Below are 24855 nucleotides of genomic sequence, written 5' to 3'. Positions count from 1 at the left end.
TCTGGACCACACTCTCTCTAGCAGTAGTGGGTAGAATAGCGTTGGTTAAAATGGTGGCCCTCCCGAGATTTCTGTACTACTTTGCCAACCTACCTATCTATGTGCCTGCTTCCTTCTTTACTTCTCTGGAAAAAGCAGCCAGAGATTTCATTTGGGGTACCAACCGCCACAGGGTGGCAGTGAAAAAGCTGTACTTGCCAAGTAAACAGGGAGGCCTGGCAATGCCCTGCTTTGAGCACTACTATTTGGCGTCGCAGCTGCAATGGATCGCCTGATGGATGGCAGATCGCCAATGCGATGGCACAGCAACCACACACCCAGCTTACACACTAACCCAGATCCATGCACTATTCCATCCCGGTGCGCAACTCGACCCCCGGAATCCCAATTACTAACCGTGGCCCATAGATGTTATTACAGAAGCCTCTACCTAACTTGGGATATGACACCCTACGCTCCTGCGCTTCCACTTGATGGTACCCCTGGGAGGCAGGCTGTACTCCCGATTTCCGAACTTCAACAAGGGCATGCGGTGGGGATACAAACACTAGGGATTTATACAACGAGGACTCCCTCATCCCTTACACAAAACTGGTAGAAAGTGACGGGCTCCCTGCGGGGCAGTTCCTCCTCCACAGATCGCTGGTTGCCGCACTTTCGTCGAGATGGGGAGACCAGGCCACTGAACCACAAACACACCTTACTGTGCAATATTTACATGTGATGGAACGGGGTAAACACCTAACAAAGTGGTTCGCAGCATGCGGCGTTCAGTTTAGACCCCCTCATACGGAAGTGGGAACAGGACCTGGGCTGACCATTTTCAGATCAGGACTAGGAAAAAGTGCTGGCCAGTCCAGTTCAGATTCCCAGAAATGCTTGTTTTAGACGGATACAATACTACATTACACAACGAGCATACCTTACACCAGCTAACATCAATAGATATTTTCACCGCACTGATGCAACCTGTCCCAGATGCGCCGCCCCGGACGCTGACTTGGTGCACATGCTCTGGGGATGCTCCAGCCTAACTGCGTACTGGAGAGGGGTGGCAGATACGCTTCGCACTTGCACAGGTAGAGAGATACCCTTTGACTAACCTGTGTACTTGTTGCACATGTTCTGTAGAACACGTAACACTAAAGTCACTTCTACATTCCTTGACCTGGGCATAGAGGCGGCGAAGCGGCTGATCACGAAAAGGTGGAAAGCTCCTGACCCCCCACATGCACAGGATTAGAGGCGCTCTGTACTCGCATGGGCTGTGGCTTAAAGTGTAGCGATACGTCGAGAGGAAGTCACAGGCCTCAGGAAAACACCTATTTCCACTTACTGGGACGCAATCCTGGTAGCGCTTCAGCTAGATGGAGATCAGCTAAATCAGCCCACACAATCACTTGAACCTTCGGTGTAGGCCTGCACAGGCGTGCATCACCTTTAGACTTGTCATAGGCACTAGGCCGGTACTCCCTCAGTGCACACCGCCATTTTAACACCCACACCCACTGAAGGGGTATGGGCCCACCAGATGGCACTCACACACGTCAATGGCTGCAGAAACACGACGATACTCCAAGTTCCGTTACCCACCCACCAGTTGTTGTTGATTGACTGGTATATCACGCATGTTACAGCAAAACCAACTCCAGTAGATTACTCGTCACGTACATTACGCACAGAGGAGCTGGTTGGCTTTCTATGCACAGCACGGTCAAACAAAGACAGCAGTTGATTCCTGCCCAGTCACCATGACTGTGGCTCCACTACATGCACAGCTATCTCCTTTGATAATGGAAGTATTGTAGATTAGGTTGTCGCTGCATGTTGCAGCAGTATGCATTGATTATTGGCGATAAGCATGCAAAACTAACAAAATCTATAAAAAACATTTAAGAAAAAAAAAACGTTTCCTTATGCTAGACTATGTCCAGGATGGTGCCAACCAGTTAAATACTCCTGTTCAACACTGAACTGGAACACTTCCATGACTTTCCATTATGGCTGTTGGGGGTTCTTGACTATGATTTGTTTGTATTCTGTGCCTTTGTGTTAATATTCTGATGAGTTCCACAGTTGATAATTTTCTGGTGACAAACCTCAACTCTGATTCTAGGGATTGCCCATGTTGTAATAACACAAAACATTTGCATGCCCAGTGTTCTCCAAATTGAGCATTTGTGGTATTTTGAAGAAACGGACTGCAAAACAGTGCTCTCTTAGTATGGTCACCCCCACACCTTTTCCCTGTTGCTTATGGTTATGACTCTGCACTGAAACCTGCTACACAGGCCACAGTGCCTGTGCACTCTCCCTAAATATGATGTATGTAAATTGGCAACCCCAATTAGCAAGGACTCCCATGGAATGGGAGTTAATGGGTCACCAGGACCTGAAGCACTGATTGTGCCACCTTGAGTGACCCACGTAAACAGATGACAGCAGTCCTGCCTTTGCAGACTACATGAGCAGTGCAAACTCTACTTTGCTTTCACCATGAGTGGCAAAGTCATAGTGCTATTTTAAAATGTGTCAGTCACCCCTAAGGTAGGCCTCCTGAGCCCAGGAGGCAGGGTGTATTATATTAAAAGTGTGGACATATACGTTCAAGCTTTTATGCCCTTATAGTAGCCTCTTTGCGTTAAGGGCTACTATACGTGTTCAGGGAGCCATATGATAACACAGGCTGGCACCCCGAGGTTGCCAGCCTCATTTTGTTCCCACTGAAAAGCTCATGTTTGGTATCAACCAACTTGTCTCCTCACCCCTCACATGATTCCTATGACGGTTTGATATGACCTGCACGTAGGTGGTGACTACCTTAGAGGTTACTGGTTGCCTCAGCCCTTCCTGTGCCCTGGCTGACAGCCAGCAGCTGCTGCCCTCAAGACCGTGATCTGCCCCCTGCCAGGAGGTGTTAACACTTCCAGGAGTCAGAAAGAAAGGCCTGACCCCTCCTACCTGATAGGATGGCTAGTGAAGTGGCACATCAAGCTGGTGAGCTTCAAATCTTACACCGTCTCCCAAAGACGGAAACAGCCATGCACATTTGCACCCAGGCATATTAAAAAATTAGGTAGTCAGGAGGTGTACACCCCCAGAAGGCTAGCCATACTGTACGGTGGGGTACCTGGTTCGTAGAGCCAAGGAAGGTTTCTGCCATTTTTAAAAGTGGTAAAGTGGCAGAACAGAGGGTCCTGGGTAGCAAAGGTGTCACAAACCCTTGGATGTGGTCACCTTAGGTGCTGATTAGCCGCTGGGGCAGCAACCCCTTGGCTGCTTGCACCCACACCCCCTAAATCTATGATCTCTGGCACCAGAACCTCAGATCTCATTTGACTTGCAACAAAGGACAAAGAAGAGACCTGAGTCTGTGACTGTAGGACCTGCAAAAAGCAAAGGCACAATAACCTGCACCAGTGGTATCAACCCCGCAAGTGTACAACTGCGACTCGGCCCCAATCAAAGACTGGTTCTCCTAGACAGAGGGACCCCGTTGAGAGCCACAAGAAACTCCAGTACTCTATTGGACTAGTGGCACTAGTCTTGCAATCTGCAGGTAAAGCATGCTTCCAGAACCGAAAGATTCACTAGTCATTAGAAACGCCCAGAAGTAAATGGTTCAGTGCATTGAGGGAAACATAGTCCAGGCCTTCAACAAGTTTCAGGTGGCTACTGTTTTCCCCTGGCCGTCATAGTATCTCCAAGCTGAACTTGCCGCTGCAAAAGCTTGTTGATGGCCAGTCCGGCTACCACTACCTATGTTCAACACTGTGCCTTGGGCAAATCCCACAGCATCTTCAATTTGCTACCTCAGTGGTCCCGTTGCTGACTTTTTGCATCCATTTCCTCACCAGTACCATCTTAGCGTTCAAACCAACACCCACAGAGCTCCCGCTTCAGCACCAGGGACATCCAGGACAACTCTACATCAGGGCCCTACGAGCCAGGTAAAATTCAACTGACTGTCGTGGCCTGGTTCTGGGACCTACATCACGCAACTCGTCCCGCAAGTGATCGATTGTCACTAGTGCTTTTTCCCGTTGACCGCCATATTAACGTTTTGCAGTAGTAAATTGCACTGATTTATTTTCCTTTCAAAATTCATAGCCCCGGTTACACTCATCCGATTGTGCTCATTTTGGTGTATAGATGTATACAAAAATTTGCTTTATTTTTTAAAAATTAGTGTTGGATTTCTTTTGAGTAGTCATGTCAGTTACTGATCTACCCTGTTGGTACTTTGAAATGTTTAACACCTGTTCCTCAGGTGAAGCCTGACTGATCTGTGCCACTCTACCAGGAATGAGCTAAGGATTCAATAGTGTGAATCGAAATGACCTATTTTGCAGTATTGTGAGTTTGGATAGTGAAGCCTAACCATCCTCACTGCATAATACTTCACATTCCTACACTGACTGAATTTGCCAACACTGGTAGACATTTGGAAATCATATTTTAATTACTTATGCCTCCACTCGCACTTTTTTGTACTCCCACGTGAAATTACAAGTCAAGTTTTACACCACGTCTATTTTGAGAGTGCCCAAACACCACCAAACCTAGGGATTTCCTATCTATGGTGGTATTCTTTTTATTTCCCTTGGAAGAATGAGTTGAGTGGAGTGACCAGGGTTCAAGTATGGGACCGCAAAGTTAAACCCTGTAGTGACCATCAGTCCACTGAGCCCCAAGAATGGCAATGTTCTTCATGAAGGCTAAGGCACTCAAGCTGTAAGGGCAATAGACCACGCGTTTTGATGTGACGGAGCATGACCTCCTTTTACTTAAATATGTGTTAAGCACTACTTTAGATACCTTGGATGATACCTGAAGCAAATTGTAATACTATCTCTCCAATAGAAAGATAAAAGTGGGCATTGGTTATAAAGAAATGGAGCTGCCTGCTTTTGAAAAGATTGTGCCAAGGGTTCACCTCTATTTGTTCTCTTGCTCAACCTTTATGTAAAGCTGTAACACTATGTTAACTCTGAGAGGGCAAGCCTTCACAATTATGTAGACTAAACCAGTTTGTTTTCCCTTGCTAGATCTGTACTCTAGAGCAGGGTTCTCCAAAGTCAGTCCTGGAAGGCCGGATTCATGCCAGATTTTTAAGATAACTACATTTATCTAAATGTGGATATGCTAAAAATCTAGCATGGAGCCGGTCCTCCAGGACTCACTTTGGAGAACCCTACTCTAGAGATTAAAAGTGGCAACTGGCAACCTCCTGAAGGCTGAGCTTATAATGGTAGGCACTACTACCAACTTGACTCCAGATTATAGCTACTTCTGGGGAGAAAGCATTTTAACATTTCTAATTTTCCGATGGTTAAAACAAAGGTTTTTCTCTTTCAACCGTCTCGATCCATCGAATTGTAGAGAATGTAGATGCTAGGAATTGTAACCAATACATACGTCTGGTACGAAGGCTGCAATACTTCCTGGAGGTAGATGACCAGCACTCTAGCGAGAGTAATTTTTGGTTCATCAAACGACTATTGCTAAATATTTTATATTGGGTACATAAACTAAACAATTCTTAGGCATGCGCACCCTTCCTACATTGAAGGTAAGGTTCCCTATTGGTAAGATGGTAACCTTCAAGGCAGCTACATTTGTTGCCTTGCCCCGTAGCCTGAAAGTTTTTGGCATCAGTGATGCCGATCAACAAGATCATTCACTTCGGCTAAGGTGTCTTCTCAACTTTCAATAGAGCTGTTATTGGAGGGATATCTCTGGCAGTTCTCGATGCAGAATAAATGGCTAAAAAACTAGAGCCTTGGAAAATTGATCGCAATTCTGAAAAGGTTTAAAATGTATAATTTTTTAAGTAGGTCTGGTAGTTTTTGAAGTATGCTAAATGCTTGAATGCCAGGGTATGTTCATAGTGCTCTACAAATAAAGGTAGAAGGTTTGTGGCAGGCCATATGACTCCTACATTTTCTTGAATCCTTAATATGTTCAGAGTAAGTTTATTTTGTTGATTGAATGTTATTTGTTTTAATTTATGATGTAAGTCTTTCTATTAAAGAATAACAAGCAAATCACAATTCATGGCAAAAGGAAACAAGAGAAAACAAAGTAGGTTCTGCTAGATCTAACAACAAGGACCCTAATATAACCTTTCATGTTATCAAGTCGCAAAACGTTTAGCGTACTTAAGCACCACAGCCTCTCATCAAAAAGGGAACAAGAGGGTTTTGCAGGTCAACAGAATAAAAGGAGTGCTTAACAGGTACAGTTTAGGCATAGAATGTTGAAGGTGTAAATGTAATGTTCACAGGTTATGTAACCTTCATTCATATGAGTCCACTTTCCCCATTATGTGGGAAGTACATTCAAGCGTCCCCTTGCTGCTCAGCCATGCATATCACATGTCCAGCAGCCGAATCCTGCTAGTCCCCTTCTACTGATGCTTGTCACTTTCTTGCCCTTAAATAGCCTAAAGCTGCCCCTGGATTCGTGGATACAATTTTTCCCCATTTTCTCTGACTCTCAGCCTGACTGTGAACCACAGGGATGTGTCCACATAGTAGCATAGTAATAAAATTCATGAAGACGTAGGGGAGTTGCAAGCTTAAGGCTGGGGAACATATAGGCCCTGGCAGCCATGCTATAATTTTCACATTTCTGGTCACCATTTTTGCCACCACTTCTCTCTGGCTTTCACATCCAACTCTGCAAGAAAAATATCTTTATCGTTCTTAGTTCCATAAGGTGATGACTGAGAGTTTCCCCGTAGAGTTGGGATCCACGAAACACTCAATGCCATCAACTCCACATGCAAGGAAGATAATATTGCCTTCTCAAGGTCACTACGCTCTGATATCTGCTGTAGGCCCAAGGTCCGAATTTGCAGCACCATGGACTCCATTTGAGGAAACTTGATATGTTTTCTGGATTTCTTTCTTGACCACGGCCTGAAAATGGGTTTTCTAGACTCTCTGGCACTAAGGACCTAGCCAATATGCCAACCTGAGACCGAAAACCTAGGGGATGGCACTATTTCTCCCCCCCCCCCCCCTCCCCCTCCCAAACCACTAATCAAAACTCATAACTTAAGGTGGGTTCCAGGTAACATTCAGACCTGTGAGATTTCAAAGGGATGATTTGCGGAACCCAAATCTTCTTTCATCAGAAATAGGCGTTCTCAAGAACACTGGGAAACCAAGAATATACATTTTAAATCTTTATTAAAATCAAAATGTTATCCTTGTGCACACAACATGGTTAGTACCTATTATAAAAATGGAGAAAATAGTGGCAATGATGCATATTATAAGGATAAATAATAAAATATATTGTACAGTTTTGATGCTATCATACGCTTCTTTAGGTCAGTATATCCAACCCCACCTTTCTCTCTTTTAACTAAGGTACATTTAGCACCAAAACTAGGCTTATTTCGAGTTCGAGATGGTTCACATCTGCATACCTCTTCTGAACAATACAACCGAGATGCAGCAAAGAAACAGAAGCTAATATATTTGTCTGCAAGCCGGCAGACAAGCCAGCGGAATGATAGATGGAACATAACAGTTCTGTGTGATCCTAAGACTCAAGTCCCTGGTGCGAACGTCCGCTCTATCTTATTATGCTTTATCCTAGTTTATATATTGTATGTGAACAGTGTTAAACATTTTCAGAATAAACAATTAGTAATAGCACCATTACAGCCTTTCGCTTACTTTCAATTTGTGAAACATTGCCTTGTATAAAAGAATAAATAAGAAGTCAATACATCAATTTCTGTAAAGCTTGGCTCATTATTTAAAAACAATAACTGGAAGAGAACATTTAGTCTGTATAGAAAAACATGAATATATTGATGCCTGCTTGAATATCCCGATATTATTAAATGTGCATTCACTAGTATTTGAAACGTACACCTGAATAAACAGCACTTAAAAAAATGCAAGAACGAGGGATACCTAAAGGACAAAATATATCATGATTATAACATGAGCTTTGCTCCTACTTTAACCATTGCAGCAATCTTGCAGTCCTCAAATTTCTAGGTCATGTGTGTCCCTTGTGGGAGAGTCTCAGCTGTTTTGAGGTGGTTAATAGGAATGTCCAGGCTTACAACCCTGTGCTCTGATCCTGTAATCTTCCTTTTGAATCCTCTAATGCTCTTTCCAGAGCACACTTTTTCCTGCAGCTCACCACATAAACACTGTTGGTTCGAGGGTCTATAATGATAGATTCCTTTCAAGAGAGGGGCACTCTGTTATTTTCAGATCACTCCCCATCATTTCGTCAGGCATCTATGTATCTGAGGATCTCATGGTAAATAGGTCAGTCTTGCCCCTGAGACAAATAAACAGAATGAAACAACGGTGTTGACAAGTAAGCGGTCTTTTAATTTGCTGCTCATCGACATCAAGGAGTTGCATCGTGCAACAGTGAACTCGCACCCCACCTGGGGAAAGGACCTTTTTCCATGGGTCCGTGCTACTTACTTGCACCTTATGCTGCCAGTCCGGTAGACACTCTGTTCTACTGGGGGATCTCGGGTATTCCCTACATTCTATGCTGTGCCTCTGCGGCAACCTGTCTTGCCGAGCGGTTAGCTGATAAGACACGGTTCTGCTGCTGGTGAGCGCCACCATATTGTTTAGTGGAAGTGCTCAAGTCTTGGTGTCAATCCGGGACACAAGGTATCGCTAGGAAACTGCCAAAACCAACCCAGTAGCAGCACCACTCCATAAGCAATAAGTCACCCTTTTTCAAAAATTGTCTCCCGCTATTAGTTAAAACATGGGCCTCAGGCTACATCAGTGTGGCCATCTTATAGCATTGCAAATCTCACGCCCATGTTTAGAATATTTCCTTAATTAGAGTACACCCTAATGCCAGCCTACGTAGCTTGATTTTTAAAAGCTGGTGATAAAGGAAAGACTTGTCCTGACCTCATTCCTGAGTCTTATAACTCTCATTGCACAGCACCATCTTCTAGTTCTGCAGTCCTGCTTATCTCTCGCTTGACAAGCTCTCAACTTTCCTACATCTGTGTCCTATTATCCATGAGATAAATGAATGTAACCGGAGTCATCTAGCACTATGTGATTGACAATAGTCATCAGAAAATGGCACCACTTAGATGGAAACAAGCTGCACTTTGAAAGATAAGTAAGCAGATGGTTCTTATTCCAAGGCCTTTAAACAGTAATATATCTTTCTTATTGAAAGTTTCCTTTAAGAATGTACCTCTTTTATTGTTACCTATGAAACATGGTGTACACTTACGTACAGTGTCACCCACTCCTCTCCTTCAATTTGCAGCTGTACTCCCCTTCAGTTTAAGGTGACAGTGTTGTGTGGGGCAGAAGCCATCTCCTTCCAATCAAGCCTTGAACATACATTTACAATTAAGTGGAATGAGTGCTTTAAATTTGTTTATTTTCAAAGTATGTGTTCAGCTCCTGCAAAGTGAAATATACTGAGTTCTAAACTGGTGTAGCGCCAAAGCTAATCCAAACGCAGCTTGTCTTGCAGCTGCCAAAACGATTACTCCACATTCCCATTGCTGTGAGTAATGCTTTGCGTATGTTACTGAAACAGTTATTTGCAGAAATATTTGCATTCCAACTAGGGTACAGGTTCTGCTACAGAACATAGTTCTTACCCTAAAGACCAAATTTTCTTATGTTGTACAAGTGTTCACAAACCAGTGAAACGCCTCTTCAAATCACTACTACTTCCCTTGGACTGTATAAATAATTAGACATCCATTCCTTGCATACTTTAAAAAAAGTTTTTTATTGAACGAAATTATTTGATTGTGATCATTTGATCCTTTTACTGAAATCATGTAACATTCGGTTGGATATATTTTAGATTATTTTATGAATGATGTATTATAAGGAAATCTTTTATGGCCTTTGGCCGAAATAAAGAATTTATATGATACGAGTACCACCTATACATGTGTGTTATCTGTAGGCTACACATTTGAAAACAATCTATTCCTACTCGAGTCAATAAAATGAGTATCTTAGAATAGTAAATATAAAGACTTCCTAGTCAAGAACATGGAGACAATTCAGTTTGTGATGTACAGTTTTATTTATGGTGGTTGTTCTACTTAATATTCTTGTAGGTGAAATGGAATCCAGCCTTTTGCTCATATATATGTGCCTGTAGTAACTATTTCTGATGAATTTGTTCCTTTGTCTTTTTGTCTTCCAGAACAGTGACCTTCTCTGGACAGACTATCACCAGAAGCTTGTTGACCAGGCTCTGCTAACCATGGACACCTATCTTGGGCAGTTTCCAGATATCAAGGTAGAGTGCCAAATTGCAAAGTATTCAACCACCTTTATGTCAAATGTTGGAAAGAGATTGAGGTACCGCAGGGAAATAAGCCTTTCCTCAGATCCCTGGTCTTTGCCTACCCTCAAGTTATAGAGTCTGTATTTCTCAAGAAAGGATGACAGGGTGCTTCAGATATAATTGACCAAGACATGCTTCCTTTAGGTTCTTCTGAACACCCCTCAACCATATAAGTCACCCAATCCTCTTGCCTCGTCTCTAGCTGGCTGGTTCTAAACAATGCACCCTTATTTCATATAGCATGCAACTTCATAATCAAAAAGCCAGCTCATAATAATAATAATAAAGGGGGTTTATAAAGCGCCTGGTGACGCCATCTCGGCGTGTCCCCGCGCTGCGGAGAGAGAAAGATGCAGATAGCGATCTGTATCATTCCAAAGATCTTACAAAACCTACCCCATGTTACTTAATTCCTTACTACTACAACTTTTTCACCCAGCACGTGCTTGTTGAGGATTTCTTAAATTCCTGTAAATGGTAGAAGCCTATTACGTAGAAGTTGGTGCCCCGATTCTCCTTTAAAACACATTGTAAGTTTGATCTCCTGCAACACTAATATCGGTGTCTTCTTAAGATCCTCAGGGACCTTGTCACCAGCACCGTTTTTTCCCCCACAAATTAAGCACTGTCAGTATAGCGCGTGTGTGATGCAAAGGTGCTCTGACACCCTATGGTTGGTATGAGTAGCAATATGAAACAAAAGAAATGCATGCAAGAAATGGACTGTTCACTTAACTTAGAGCTTCTGTCCAGTACTGAATCTTGATTAAATGGCATTTCCAGCTCCATCACTGACTTGAGAGTTCCGCACATGGACTCCATCATCTGCAAACACATGTTCTCTAACTGTTCCCCACTGTATCCTTCTTCACCTTTGAATGTTTGAAGATTGACATTGGCCCTCACCAACCGCTTCTGCCTACCCCCACATCTGCCATTATCAAACAAAACAGTTTGAATGTGATGTTAAAGTAGGTGACTAAATGACTTCCTATCAGACATTATCCTCCAACAACATATACCTGGGTACCTTTAACGTATACTGCAGAAATGAAGATTGCAAACGTTTCGAATGCCTAATATCATTCTTTGACTTCATGATCTCCATTGGCTCTTCAATGCTCCCACTCAGTAGAAAGGATGCATCTTGTATCTAATCATCACCATCCCACCTCTTATCCGCTGCAACCAGGCGTATACTTCTCATATCACTCTTCTCTCCATTTAATACTAGACGCCTTTCCGTAACTCATGCACTCTTCTGCTAAATCACTTTGTAATGCCTGAAAGTGCTCTTTAAAATTCTTCTCTCCACAGGACTGCAATACTCTTATCTACAAGAATGACCTTTTCATGGTGACATCATTAACATGATAGTCACCTGCACAAACATCCATGATTAAACTATCAATACTATGGCTTTCCTAACAGTGGAAGTGAAGCACCAACATCTGTCACAACTTTGATTCATTCATGAACTTCACACAAAATGAACAATGAACACCTAATTTAAAACCAGTGGAGGGCATCGAGACTGCCCATCCTGCAAACCATACTTAAGGCACGGAGGAAACATGACGAAGTACTGAACTTGTACAGTCTAATCTCTTCCTTTCTCAGCTGTCACAACCACTAAACCCCCTGCAGGACCCTATTTTAATTTCCTCAAGCTTGAAATCCACCACAATCGACTGCAATAAATCTAGACATCAACAATGAAGTCCTCTGTCAGGCCCTCCTTGGCCCCTATTAGCTCCACCCACATAGATCATTGCAAAACACTGTTGATTTTGGACGACTTCAAGCTAGTTCTGTCTGAAGATCTAACAACTTTGTCAAAAACCTCAAACCAACCTCAGACTTCAGGAACCTCTTTCCGCCGAAAGTAATTAAAGATCACTGTCCCTTCTTCACTGAAGCCCGGTCCAAGAGTATCAATACCTCACTAAGTCTTGGAGTTTTCCCTGACCTATTAAAACTGGGTCAAATATCTCCCTTTACTGAAGGAGCCAAACCTCGACCCTAACTGTCCTTCGAACTACTGCCCGAGTTCCAACTTTCCTTGATTATGAAATGCACTTATTAAATTTGCTTGCCATCAACTTCAAGATCACATAAACAAATCCAATCTGCTTACAATACATGAATCTGGATTCAGTAATGGCTTTCAGATTGTATTTGTAAATAAAACGGTTGTCTCACAGGCATGCCACAGGATTCAAGCCCCAGAGCTGAGCACTAGTCTGAGGCATTCTCAGCCGGAAGACAGCTCTGATATTGTCCTAAGGGTGGACAGTTTCACAGGCTGGATTAATAGGGCCATTAATAAATTAGCCCCCACCAAAACAAAAATCATTAGAAGAGTCAAACCTACTGTGCCATGGTTTATTGACACTCTCAGGGCAGCAAAAAAAATCTGCCGTAGACGAGAGAGTCTTGAGGAAGGACTATAACAATACTCTGGAGGGTGAGAAATATAGATCCTCTATTGAACAATATAAAAATATCCTCTCAAAGGTAAAATCAGCTTACTTTTCTGAACAAATAAAAGCAGTTACAAACTCAACAAAAGCACTCTTTGGCTGTTAACCAAACCCTCAACTCCAGCGACCCATAATTCAATGGAGGGCAGCCAGGTCTTCTGTGATGCTCTGGAATGTATTTTTTCAACAAAAAGTGGAATCCATCTTTAATAAATTCTCTAGAAGTAAGTTGTAGGCAGGAATAACAATGTAATCATGGCTGGGCCTCCTGATGAGGCTACCTTCAAGGAGGTTGTTCCAGCAACAGTGGATCAAGTCTTGCAGGATATCTTCAATTTAAAGTCCGGATCACCATTGGACCCCTGTCCACCCTCCATCTTTCATTTAGTTCCAGACGTAGTAGTGCCACATCTGACAAGCATGTGACACACCATGTTTAGTTCGGGTCTATTTCCAAAACAGTGAAAGGCCGCTTCAGTGCTCCCACTGTTGAAGAACTTGTCTCTGGGTGATCAGGATCTTAACAACTATCGCCCTATTTCAAGACTCTCTTTCTCAGCAAAATTGGTTGATTGAATGAGTTCACAGCTTTCTGTATTTGTGGAATTTAACAGCCTTTTAGATGACACACAATGTGGTTTTAGAAAAGTCTTCAGTATGGAGTCAGCGCTTAGGGTTGCAACAGAAGAGATCAGCTCCGCAGTGGATAAGGGGAGGGGGATATGCTTCCCTGATTATGTTAGGTCTATCTGTGGTATTTCAAAAATAAAGAGGGAGTTACCCTTTTACTCGGAAAAGGAATGGGTTAACAGTCTGAAAAAACAAGTATCCTTTTCCTGTACTTTCCACAAAGAAAAATATTTCTTATGGCCCATTATCCTTAAACAGAGTATTGCTCAATGGTGATGGATCTAGTCTATGCGTGGGTTACCAAATTTACAGGCTTGTGTATAGCAATAAGATTCAACATAAATATATTCACAGACATAAGTATAACATTTCATCCATTTATTGAAGTTATTGTTTTAAAAAAACAGCAGACTGCTGATCATACATTATACATCATGTTCTAAACAATTCAATACACAAATATCACTTAAAAACTTTGTTTTAAAAAAACACACAATGACTAGCACCTCTGCACACTATTGCAGAAATTGTCAATCTGAGTTGAATTTTAAAATAAAGAACAAACTGTCTATCTGTGGTATTTGACACAGTCAACCGTGACCTTCTTATCTCTCTGATACAGACCCTGGGTATCCAAGGTGCTGCCATAAATCTTTTGAGATAATTCCGAACTCACTGGATTAAATCAGTCTCCTATAAGGGCTTAACACGTAATCCTTCACACTGCCACGTGGAGCTCCACAGGTCTCAATTTGTACGTAAACCCCCCCCCCCCGCAGCATTAATCGAATCCTTTTGGATGTCCATAGTCTCCTCTGCTGACGACACCCAAATAGCAGTCTCCCTACTGGATAACAGCACAGATGTAGACAAGACCTTCTGTAGCCTTATGAGTGCTGTGGGCCAGTGGATAGATCAAAATTGCCTAAAACGTAATTTATCAAAGACCGAAGTTATTTTGTTTGGCAATAACCCAGTATTCTGGACACAGGACTGGTGGCATGAGGAACTCAGCACTTTACCTTCACCAACCCAGAAGGTAAAAAATCTGGGTGTCTTGCTAGACAACAGATTATCTTACAAAGCACAACCTCTGCCTCCTTCTTCGCCCTGCGTTCAGTCAAGAAAAGCCCTCAGTTCCTTCCTGCCGATTTGTTAAAGACTGGTATTATTGCTCTAGTTCTATCTGGAATAGACTATTGTAACGGTCTATACCAGAATCTACCAAGGAAATCATTGAATAAACTTCAAGTCCTACAAAACGCAGCGGTTCGTATGCTGGCCAAGGTCCCTAGATAAAAATACTGCATTGGCTCCCGGTAAAAAAAACCTGATTATTTTTGAAGGCCTTTGCACAGCCTATAAAGCTCTCCATGGCCTAGGACCTTCTAATCTGAAAGATAGAGTAAGATGTTACCGTCCATGAAGAACTCTTCACTCCTGCTCAGCAAGATATCTGGGTGTGCCCACCTATAAACTTGCTACCTGGGGAGGTAGGAGCCTAGCGTGGTGCACCGCTCGGAACTGGAATCTGTTACTGGTGGAGTTAAAAATAGCCCACTTTTTGCTGAAGTTTTAGGAAGGACTTAGACTTGGCGTTTGAGGCATGATTAATATCCCCGTTTTTCCTCCTGTTTATCATTTCATCTGTTTTTTGAGCAGTGCCAAGACGTCCTCTGCATTTGTTTGCCCTTTATAAATAATACAATCATATAGCGGTGAAACATGCCTCCTTGTCCTCCCCGCACTTGCTAACACTTTTCATACCATTAACTGCAGACTTTTGATCTCCATACTCAATCAAAGCTTTGGTATCAGAGGTCCTGTACTTAGATGGTTTGAATCCCATTTATCAAACCAATTCCAAGCTGTCGAATATGAGCACAAAATATGTAAACCTATTCCAATTGCCTGTGCTGTCCTTTGAAATTCCATTCTGGCACCTGCTCAACTTATATGTGGAACCATAGTGGGAAATTGCTACGGAACTGAGGTGTCCAGTGACCGGTATGTGGATAATATGCACCAAAAAGCTGCTTCTGTGCACGGCGTCTATGCCTTGGCACCTCATCCAAGTGATGATTCAAGTCTTGATGTTGGAATATTGCCTTACAACAAACCCGCAACAAAAAAAAAAGAAATCTGTTCTTAACTGAGGTTCAAGAGGTCCTTCTTCCATACTGAATTACCATTAACGTCTTACATCTAAGGGCATCTCACAGACTGCTCTATTGGGATTAGATTAGATTCCCCAATTCAACAAGCTGGCCAGGTCCGCTAACCTAAATCTGTATACTCTAAAGACATTGAAACCACTATTATCCCTTGCCTCCTAAATTCGGCAGCTCATTCCCTCATTTTTAGTCTCAACTTTGGCAATGCTATTTTAGTGGGCATCACACAAAGTTCTCTCATGTCATGTAAAACTGTTATACATGCCACAGCAAGACTTCCTCCCAAAAAATCAACCACATACACTTATCCTGATTAAGTTACATTCCACGCCACCAAAGCTGTAATAAAGTTCATGTTGAGATGTTTGGCTTGTAAAGGTGCTCACCTTAACTCCACACGCTACCTTGCATCCATTTGTAACCAGTCAGGCAGCTCCAGAGAAACAAGAAGTAAAACAATAAGCTGATGCTCAAATTACTTGCATTCAAAACGACACACATTCAACAGCACTCCTTCTCGGGCGCTTCCTCACTCCTATGCAGCTCACTGCCAACATATCTAAGATTAAAACCCACTCTGATGTCCTACCGCAAGCACCTCAAATCTCATCTCATCTCTTCAAACAAAAGTGCTCACAAAACTGTGGTAGGCCTCTCCCATATAATGCTGCTGTCTTAGCTCTTCTAATAGAAATCTTCCTATTGCATTGTTATCTTCAGATACTCATCCATTGTAGACTGTTGTAGGTTGCTTTTTAATGATATTTACCTGTTCAGATGTTATTACTATCCTTGGATCATGTTAATTATAGACTGTTTGCCTTGGTTGTTTTATGTAAAGTGCCATTGATACCTACATCTAAACGTTGCTGTTTTTAGATTAATTGAAAGTCTGGACCCGGGATACCTGAAAAGAAATGTTGATGGGGAATGCACCAGATCACAAGCCTAAAGCTTGACAAAACCATTATCAACAACACAGACTGTGTACCAGTACACACTTGCGGGCCTGATCCCCCAAACGTGACCATCTTTGTCCATGTTCACATATTCCCTCTGCTAGACTCAAGACATAGGTGCTCAAAGGAAAAGAAATTCCAACATCAAATTCATTTACAAAACTGATAAAAACCGTTCTTTAAAACACAAATGGACTTTTCAAGCTGCAGTACAGAATCTTTAAACAAACTACACTAGCTATTCTAAACCAGTTAATAAAATTTCATGCAAGAGTTTCAGAACCATGTCACCCCCCTCTAGTGAGGTAGTGAGGTTTTAACTCTAGCCTTTTAAAGTTCTTATGGAGTGTCACCCTCTGTTTCCTAAGCTGAACTTGCCCCCACCTGTTTGCATGACCTGCCATGACAACCTAAATTTACCCTTGCTGTCTAGGGAATCTACCTCACCCTAGCCAGTCTCCTGTTTGAAGCAAGTGGCTGTTTAGCAGTTGCATCAAATTTTCAAACCCGCTCCATCCATCAGATGAGCTTCGGCTCTAATCAGGCATCAAGAATAACCAGGCATCCATTAGAGATGCTATCCTGTATTTGGTATAGGAAATATTATCTGTTGCTCAGTGCTCAAAGCATTTAACTACACAAAGTGGTTGACTGTTTTGAGTATTGAGCAGCAGATGAAATCATCAGGCATGCAGGTTTCCCAAGCAGCTTTACTTGCTCAGAGGTTCTCAGTCAGAAAACGTGGCTATAGTACACTGAAAATGAGATGATATTTTTGTGTCCCCTTCATTTGTAGCAACCACTGGCTTCAGGTTAGACATTTGTTCAAGTTCATATTGCTGCAGCGTCCAACTGCTTTACTACTTTACATTAAACTCCTACCCCAAACATCCTTTAAGCTACTGTGTATGAACGACCTTTATTCCTGTCTCTCGATTTGTGTAGCAGAGAAAGTAAAACCCTGAAACCTGCCTGTTGGAGGTATGTGTGCTGTAGATATGCATGCTTTGCATAAGTCCGCCATCTAGTGTTTTGGCTCAGATGATTACCAATGTTTTTGTTCCAAGACGTTTTTTTCAAGGCACAAGGCTGTGTGACGACTTCTCTTGTTGACACTGCGCATAGTTATCGACCCCATTTCCAGACTGTTTATTCCACAAACGGGTTCGGATGTAATCTCAATTTCCTATTAATCAATCAATAGGATTAACAGTTTTCTTTCCGCAACCAGATTCAGTTCCAGAAAGAGATTTACATACTTTAGACATTAAAAGCCCTCTAATGTATTATATTGACAGGAACTAAACATTCAGAAGGTCTAGACAATTATTTATTGCCTTCACACCCCACATAGGAATGGCAATTTCTAAATCTGAAATTTCAAGATAGACACCCAAATGTATCCAAACTTGCTATGCTAAAGCTAAAAGACTTTTACCTCTTCAACCTAAAGCTCACTCCACTAGGAAAGTAGGAGCTTCTATGGCTTTTTAGGGAACATTCCTACTGCTGATATTTGGAAAATAGCAACATGGTCCACTGCACTCACATTTACAAAATAGTGTTGGGTGGATGTCTATGCACGTCAACAAGCCAACATTGGCCAAGCTGTTCTTAGAACTTTCTTTCAAACAACTGCAACCCTCACAGGTTAACCACTGTCTTTAGGGAGGGACTGCTTTACGGTCTATGCAAAGCATGTGTATCTACAGTAGACATGCTTTGAGTGGATTATGTCACTTGCCATGTAAGCATATGTTCTTGGCATGTAGTGCTGTAGATTCACATGTGCCAGCTCTCCTCCCCAGAAACCCTGTGCAGGTTGCAGTTTTTGTAATTTACATACTTTTTTTTGTATTATTTTGTTTTTATTGTGATGAAAAGGCAGACATCGGAGTAAACCACAACTTAAGTCATCCTCGGTCCGAGGATCTGGACATTACTCAGAAAGAACACAGCCATTCAGCCCACATCCCGGGGGCCGGGCGGCAGTATGAGAACAGACGTATGGACTCCGTAGCCATGGTGAAGCGACATGTATGCCATTGGAACAGCAAGGTGAAAATACATCATCAGGATTTGAGATTGTGAACGAATAAAAAACTTCAATGTAATATAAAAACAGCAAAAACAGTCCCCCCATAAACTTGGCATCAATAAGAACACAGGCGTACATAGTCCGTTCAGCTCAACAGGGCCCAACCGGGCACAGGCGTCAAAGTCAGAAACAGATCCGTTTGGGAATCAGAGCAATTCACAACGATTACAGAGATTATACGTGCGTTACCAGCAGGACACTACTCCATGACAGTCTCCCCATCCCCGCTCTCACCGCCCTCTCCCCCGGACTCCGACCCCTCCGGGGTAAACAGTTCAGCACTGGTGGCATCCGAATCGCTACCCGAATTCCCCACAGCACACATCACTCTCCACGCAAGCAGGTCCTCTTGCAACTTCTCATCCCTGCGTGTGTGTTGCATATGTGTTTCCTCCGCCAAGGACCATTACCTGACGTCTCTAAGCCAGAGTGACATCTCAGGGGCTCTACAACCCAGCAAAGTGATAGCCACCCTGCGCCTCGCTAAGACCAGGAGCAGCTGCAACATCTTATAGGATAAGTTTCTCTTTTTAGGCTTGGGGACCAGGGCCAACAAACATTGAAGAGGGGCCAAGTTGATCCGGAGACCCGTGACATTCCGAATATGCTCTACCACCTGTCGCCAGAAGTCAGCGACTGGTGGGCACTCCTAGGCCAGATGTAGAAATCCCGCTCCATCCAGTCCACACCTAGGGCAGTTATCTCGTCTGTCGTCAGAGATATGGCGTAGGGAGACCAGGGTCATATAGGTGCGATGCACAAAGTTGAAATGAATGAGTTTGAACCTCGCATTACACGACACCTTATGGGTCAAAGCACCGATTCGTTTGCGCTGTCCAGGCTCCAGGGCAACACCGAGGTCCGCCTCCCAGGCAGCCCAGGCCGGAGAGACCGGTGGGGTCGAGTCCCGCCGCATGGCTTAATACAGCAATGTGATCAGCCGCCGTCCTCTACCACAGGAGAGGAGGATGTTGAGGGTGTGGGACATCGGAGGCGCCTCTGGGAACTGTGGCCAGGTCACCGTGCCATCTCCTGGAGTCCCCTATAATGGAGGTATTGCCCCTCCGTCAGTCCAAAGGTCTCCGTAGCCCGTTCAAAGGACACAAAGGAGTCATCCGGATACAGGTCCGCCAAGGACTCGCAGCCACCCTCCCTCCAATTCCGTAAGGACATATGGTCTTCCATTAGCACCACAGGCGCCGGAATCCACACCGGCAATTCCCTATGAAAAGGAGCCCGCTTCAAGATTCTCTCTACGAACCTCTGCCAAATCCCCGCTGCATGCCGTACTACATAAGGCAGGGACTCATCTGCTCCCCTCCCTTGCATCAGTGCCACCTGGAGAGTTCTCTCATCCGCCCTACCCGCCAGAAGGCTCAGTTCCCAATTCGCTATGCCGGTGAACCAACGCGCAGCTGGTTGAAGCTGCGCCGCATAGTAATACAGGTCAAATCTCGGAGCTTCCAGACCTCCCTCCTCCCAACTCCGGACAATAGCGTACAGAGCGACTCTGCTGCGCTTACCCGCCCAGAGTAACGATGTAAGTAACGAGTTAAGCGTGCGGAACAGGCCTGGGGGGAATCGGGCACAAAGAGTTCTGCAGGACGTATAGCAGACGTAGCAGCATTACCATTTTGGCTACTGCCAATCATCCCATGAGGGAAAGCGGAAACGTGTTCCAGAACGCCACAGACTGCTGAAGGGAGCGCACCACCCGTCCGACGTTACAGGCCAATAGCTGGTCATCCGACGATGCCACCTGGATGCCCAGATACCGAAAAGCCTCCAGCTCCCATCTCAATCCCAGTTGCGGGAGGTCCATCCTCCGGTCGGCATCATAACCCGCCAAGGGAGAAATGAGGGACTTCCCGAGATTTATCCGCAGACCCGAGGCTGCGCCAAAGCGATCCAATAGTCGTAGTAGAAACGGGAGCGACTCACATGGGGACGTTAAATAAAACCGAGCATCATCCGCATACAGGGAGATCACATTCACAGTATCACCTACTTTGATCCCCACTGTGCCATTTCCGTCCGCACCGTGACTGCCAAAGGCTCAATTGCCAAGGCAAAGAGCAGCGGCGAGAGGGGACACCCCTGCCGCGTGCCTCTGCCCAAAGGCCAGTCCTCCGAACGCGCCGCTCCGAGCCTAACCCTGGCTCGAGGTACCCCATATAGGATCCGGATCCATTCGCAAAAGATGGGGCCCAGTCCCACCCGACGAAGCACCTCCAACAGATACCCCCAGCTCACCGTGTTGAACGCCTTGGCCAGGTCTATGGACACTAGGACCTGAGGGTCCTCCCTATCCCGAACCTCATGCAGAATATGGTTCAAGCGTCTGAGGTTCATCGCAGTGTTGCGGCCCGGAATGAATCCGCACTGATCATTATGCACCAAGTGCGCCATGTGAGGCGCCAGGCGATTGGCCAAGACCTTGGTGAGGATTTTTACGTCCGTATTAATGAGAGTAATGGGTCGGTACGCCGCAGGGTCTCCGCTGTCTCCCCCGGGCTTGAGAATAATGCATACCTCACCCTGATTCATAGTAGGCGGGAGGGCGCCACATTCCAGCGCCTCACAATAAACCTGCAGGAGCCGGGGGGGTCAGGGTTTCCTCAAACGTCTGATAAAATTCCTTCGGAAACCATCACTTCCAGGGGCCTTGGCCCTCGGTAGACTAGCCAGCGCCACCCTGACCTCACGAAGCGACAAGGCCGCCTCCAACTCCTCCACGGCCTCCTCCGATAGGGTCTGAAGAGTCAATCCCCGAAGGTAAGACTGAGAAGCCGACTCCGTCGCCGAAGGGTCCGCAGCATATACCGCCAGCAAATGGGCCTGGAGGACCCCGAGGATACCCGCCTCCGAGTACACCAGGTCCCCCGCAGGATTGCGCAAGGCAACGATCCGCTCCGGGGCGAACTCCCTCTTAAGGATCCAGGCTAGCAACCTCCCAGACTTGTCCCCTTCTCGATGGAGGCGCTGACGGTACTGGCCTAAAGTGTATTTGTCCAGTCTGGTCAATATGTCATGGACCTCCTCCCGGGCTGACCTCTCCGACTAAGTCAGAGTCATCGGGGTCCGAAATAGTCTGAAAACTCTGTAGGTGTGCCTCCGCCTCACTCAGGTCCCGGAGTAACTGCTTCCGCACTCCATAAGTCAGACCCATACACGCGCCGGGGATCACCGCTTTCATAGCATCCCATTTAACCGAGTAGGACATGTCAACTCCTCCCCAGTTCAAATCCAAGTAGTCAGTAAGGGCCGTCGCTGTATGGGCTTTCCCCACTTGGTCCTGCAAGAGATCCATCGGCATCCTCCAGGTCCGAGGACGGGAGGGCTGGGCGAGCCATGTAATTTACATACTTAAGTGATATTACTGCCTGGACATCACATTACTGATACATTGCTACTCCATTCTCACCTATCTAAGGCTAAACAATCTGGAAATGAAGTTGATGACCATGCGCAGTATCACCAAGAGGAAGAGTCACACAGCCTTGTGACTCAAAGAAACCTCATTGGAACAAAACAAATTGTAATCAGCAGAGCCCAACACTAGATGGCGGACATATGCAAAGCATGTGAATCTACAGCACTAGATGCCAAGAACAGATGCTTACAGGGTAAGTAACATAATCCTCCTTTAAAATTGGGGCTTCTCCTGACTTGCTTAAGGAAAGGAAAACATTTATGGCCAGATGACAACTTTCTCTTTACAAAAAAAAGTAAAATAAATGAATACAAATTCCCTGTTTGAGCAGTTGATTTGATCTGATTGTATATACACAAATAGCTGTAGGTGTTCTGGCACTGCAAACTGTAGGTGAAATACTGAAATACAAAGGACAAAAAGTATTATTGAAATAGATGGATTTATAAGGCTTTGTGGAACCTAACTAAATGTGGTTCCACGAGATGGAAGAGCATTCCAGGTCTTAATTGTAATCAAAGAGAAGGCACTACCTCCAAGGCAGTCTGTATGAAACCTTTGAAACAGAGTCTGAAAATGAAGGGGACCAACTCAGAGGTCATACCTCAACAACAGTGAGGATATAGAATTCTTGTGTAGACGATTGGACCACCTTATTGCAGAACAGAGTGCCTTACTTAAATAGGCATCTCCTTTTAATGAGGAGCCAGTGAAGTGTTTTAAGGTGTGCAGAGATCTTAGAATATCAAGAAATATTCAGTAATAATCTGGCTGCCGCACTTTGAAAAAGTTGTAACCTCCGAGACAGATAAAGAGTAAGTCCCACAAACAAGGCATTGCAGTAATCCAATCTGTTAATGATCAGCAACTGCATCAACTGTTGTCTGAAAGCAGAGGGGATGAGTAGTGCAACCTTTTTAGTATTTTCATAATAAGGAACCAGGTGGATGACTACGAAGTCCCCACAGAATGAGTCCATCAAGATGAGGATGAACAAAAGGGATTACCGAACACCATGATCTCCGTATTATCTGAGTTGAGTTGGAATTAGCTTGTGCTGATCCAATAGGCAACCATTACCATTCAAGACCTAATCCGACCCATTTTCCAGACGGAGAATGAGCTAAGTGTTGTCAGTTGAAACAAAGTTTTGGAAGCCAGAAGATGACATTTTATCCACTAGGGGCGCCAGATGGGTATTAAAAAGGGTTGAACTGAGAGCAGACCTTTGGGTAACTCTGCACCCTGGACCATAAAAGATGAATGATATGGGGGCACATAAAACTGCCAGTGACTGGGAGCTGAAAAAGGATCTAAACCAGTCAGGAGCAGACCAGCTAGGCAGAGTCTGACCAGTGGGATGTTATGAGAGGGGGAACAGCCTTTACAACGCGGGCATTACCACGCTCTGCCATTACTACGCTGCTTTTACAACGCAAGCCGTTTCAACGACTTGCGCTGGAGGGCGCTGTTGGACAAGGAATAGTTTAATTTTCTATTCCAACACCTTCCCTGCTGTAACGTGGGCTGGAGTTGGAATAGAAAATTAAACTATTCCACTATCCAGCGCTTACAGCACAAGTCGTTGTAACGACTTGCGTTGTAAAAACAGCGTTGTAATGGCACGCGTGGTAATAGCCCGCGTTGTGCTGACATACAACCTATGAGAGACTGTGTTGAAAACTGAAGAGAGATCTAATAAGATGAGGAACACACCTCCCAGAATCCAAGATCATACAGATCATTGCTGGAGGTGATCAACATCGTCTCTAAGCATTGTGTAGGTATAAAGCTGGATTGGAAAGTATTTAGAATGTTTTTATTTTCAATGTGTTGGGATAGCCAACACTTAATCCAACTTTTCAAAATCTTTTCCATCACGCGGAGGAGAGAAATAGGACGATCCATGGAAAGTGTCATAGGGTCCAAGGTAGGTTTCTTCAGAAGAGGGACAACCAGTGCATTTTTACAGAAAGACAAGACCACACTGGTGGTTAAGGATTGATTACAAATGGACGTCATCAATGGGGCAACATATTGACATTAGTCCTGTAGATCTTGACAGGCTTTAGGTCGAATTGGCGGCCAGGATTAATGGAGAGAAATTTTGTTTAAATAATTTCCTTAGAAAAAGGGTTCAAATGTGATCACAGCACTAATGTGCATGAGTGGTTTCTGGCCATAAAATTGTTGGAATAGTAGGCAAAAAATATCCAGAGCAGTGAGATCTTATTGTGGAACAAGGCAGCTATGCTCAAACACAATTGTTGAGCAGATTGAATCTTAGGAGTGAAGGCATCCCCATTATCTAAAGAATTGTACACGATGTAAAAATCCTTTGCGGGATTCTGAGTGGAGAGAATATTGTTTTAATGATAGTTGGAACAGACCTCCGATAACTGCTTCTAGTATAGTTTTAATTTTGACTTGCAGACCAGTTTATCAGTGGTGATGTATGTGCCTTCAAGCCCTTTCCTCCTTTTTACATTTGCGTTTGGCTAAGATAAATGTCACTGAGTACTGTGGTGGGAATTATCAATTTTCTTAGGGAGAGTAACATCAAATGCATCAGTGACCTACCTATTGAAAGATTCAGTATGCTTATTGATATCGTGCTGTATGCTCCAGGGCTGGTTGGAATGTTATTAGAGTATTGTTTAATTTCTTTGTATTCAGTTTGGCCCCTGGGTGACACTCCATGTGTATTCTAATTATAGGATGGCCTTGTCCATGATCCTCA

The 24855-nt window shown here is 44.1% G+C and overlaps 1 protein-coding gene across 12 annotated transcripts in view; it reads left to right on the top strand.

The window, feature by feature from the left end:
• BIN1 (bridging integrator 1) overlaps positions 1–24855 on the top strand; it is a 617822-nt gene that overhangs the window by 315446 nt on the left and 277521 nt on the right. For all 12 annotated transcript variants that reach the window (XM_078682096.1, XM_078682097.1, XM_078682098.1 and 9 more), the window contains exon 5: positions 10195–10290. In XM_078682096.1, the coding sequence (XP_078538222.1) occupies positions 10195–10290 (96 nt within the window). The remainder of the gene's footprint in view (positions 1–10194; positions 10291–24855) is intronic.

This window comes from Lissotriton helveticus, chromosome 3_1, assembly GCF_964261635.1.
Source record: "Lissotriton helveticus chromosome 3_1, aLisHel1.1, whole genome shotgun sequence".
In the NCBI taxonomy this organism is placed as follows: Eukaryota; Metazoa; Chordata; class Amphibia; order Caudata; family Salamandridae; genus Lissotriton; species Lissotriton helveticus.
The sequence above is the reverse complement of the archived record's forward strand: the minus strand, read 5'-3'. Positions and strand labels throughout refer to the sequence as shown.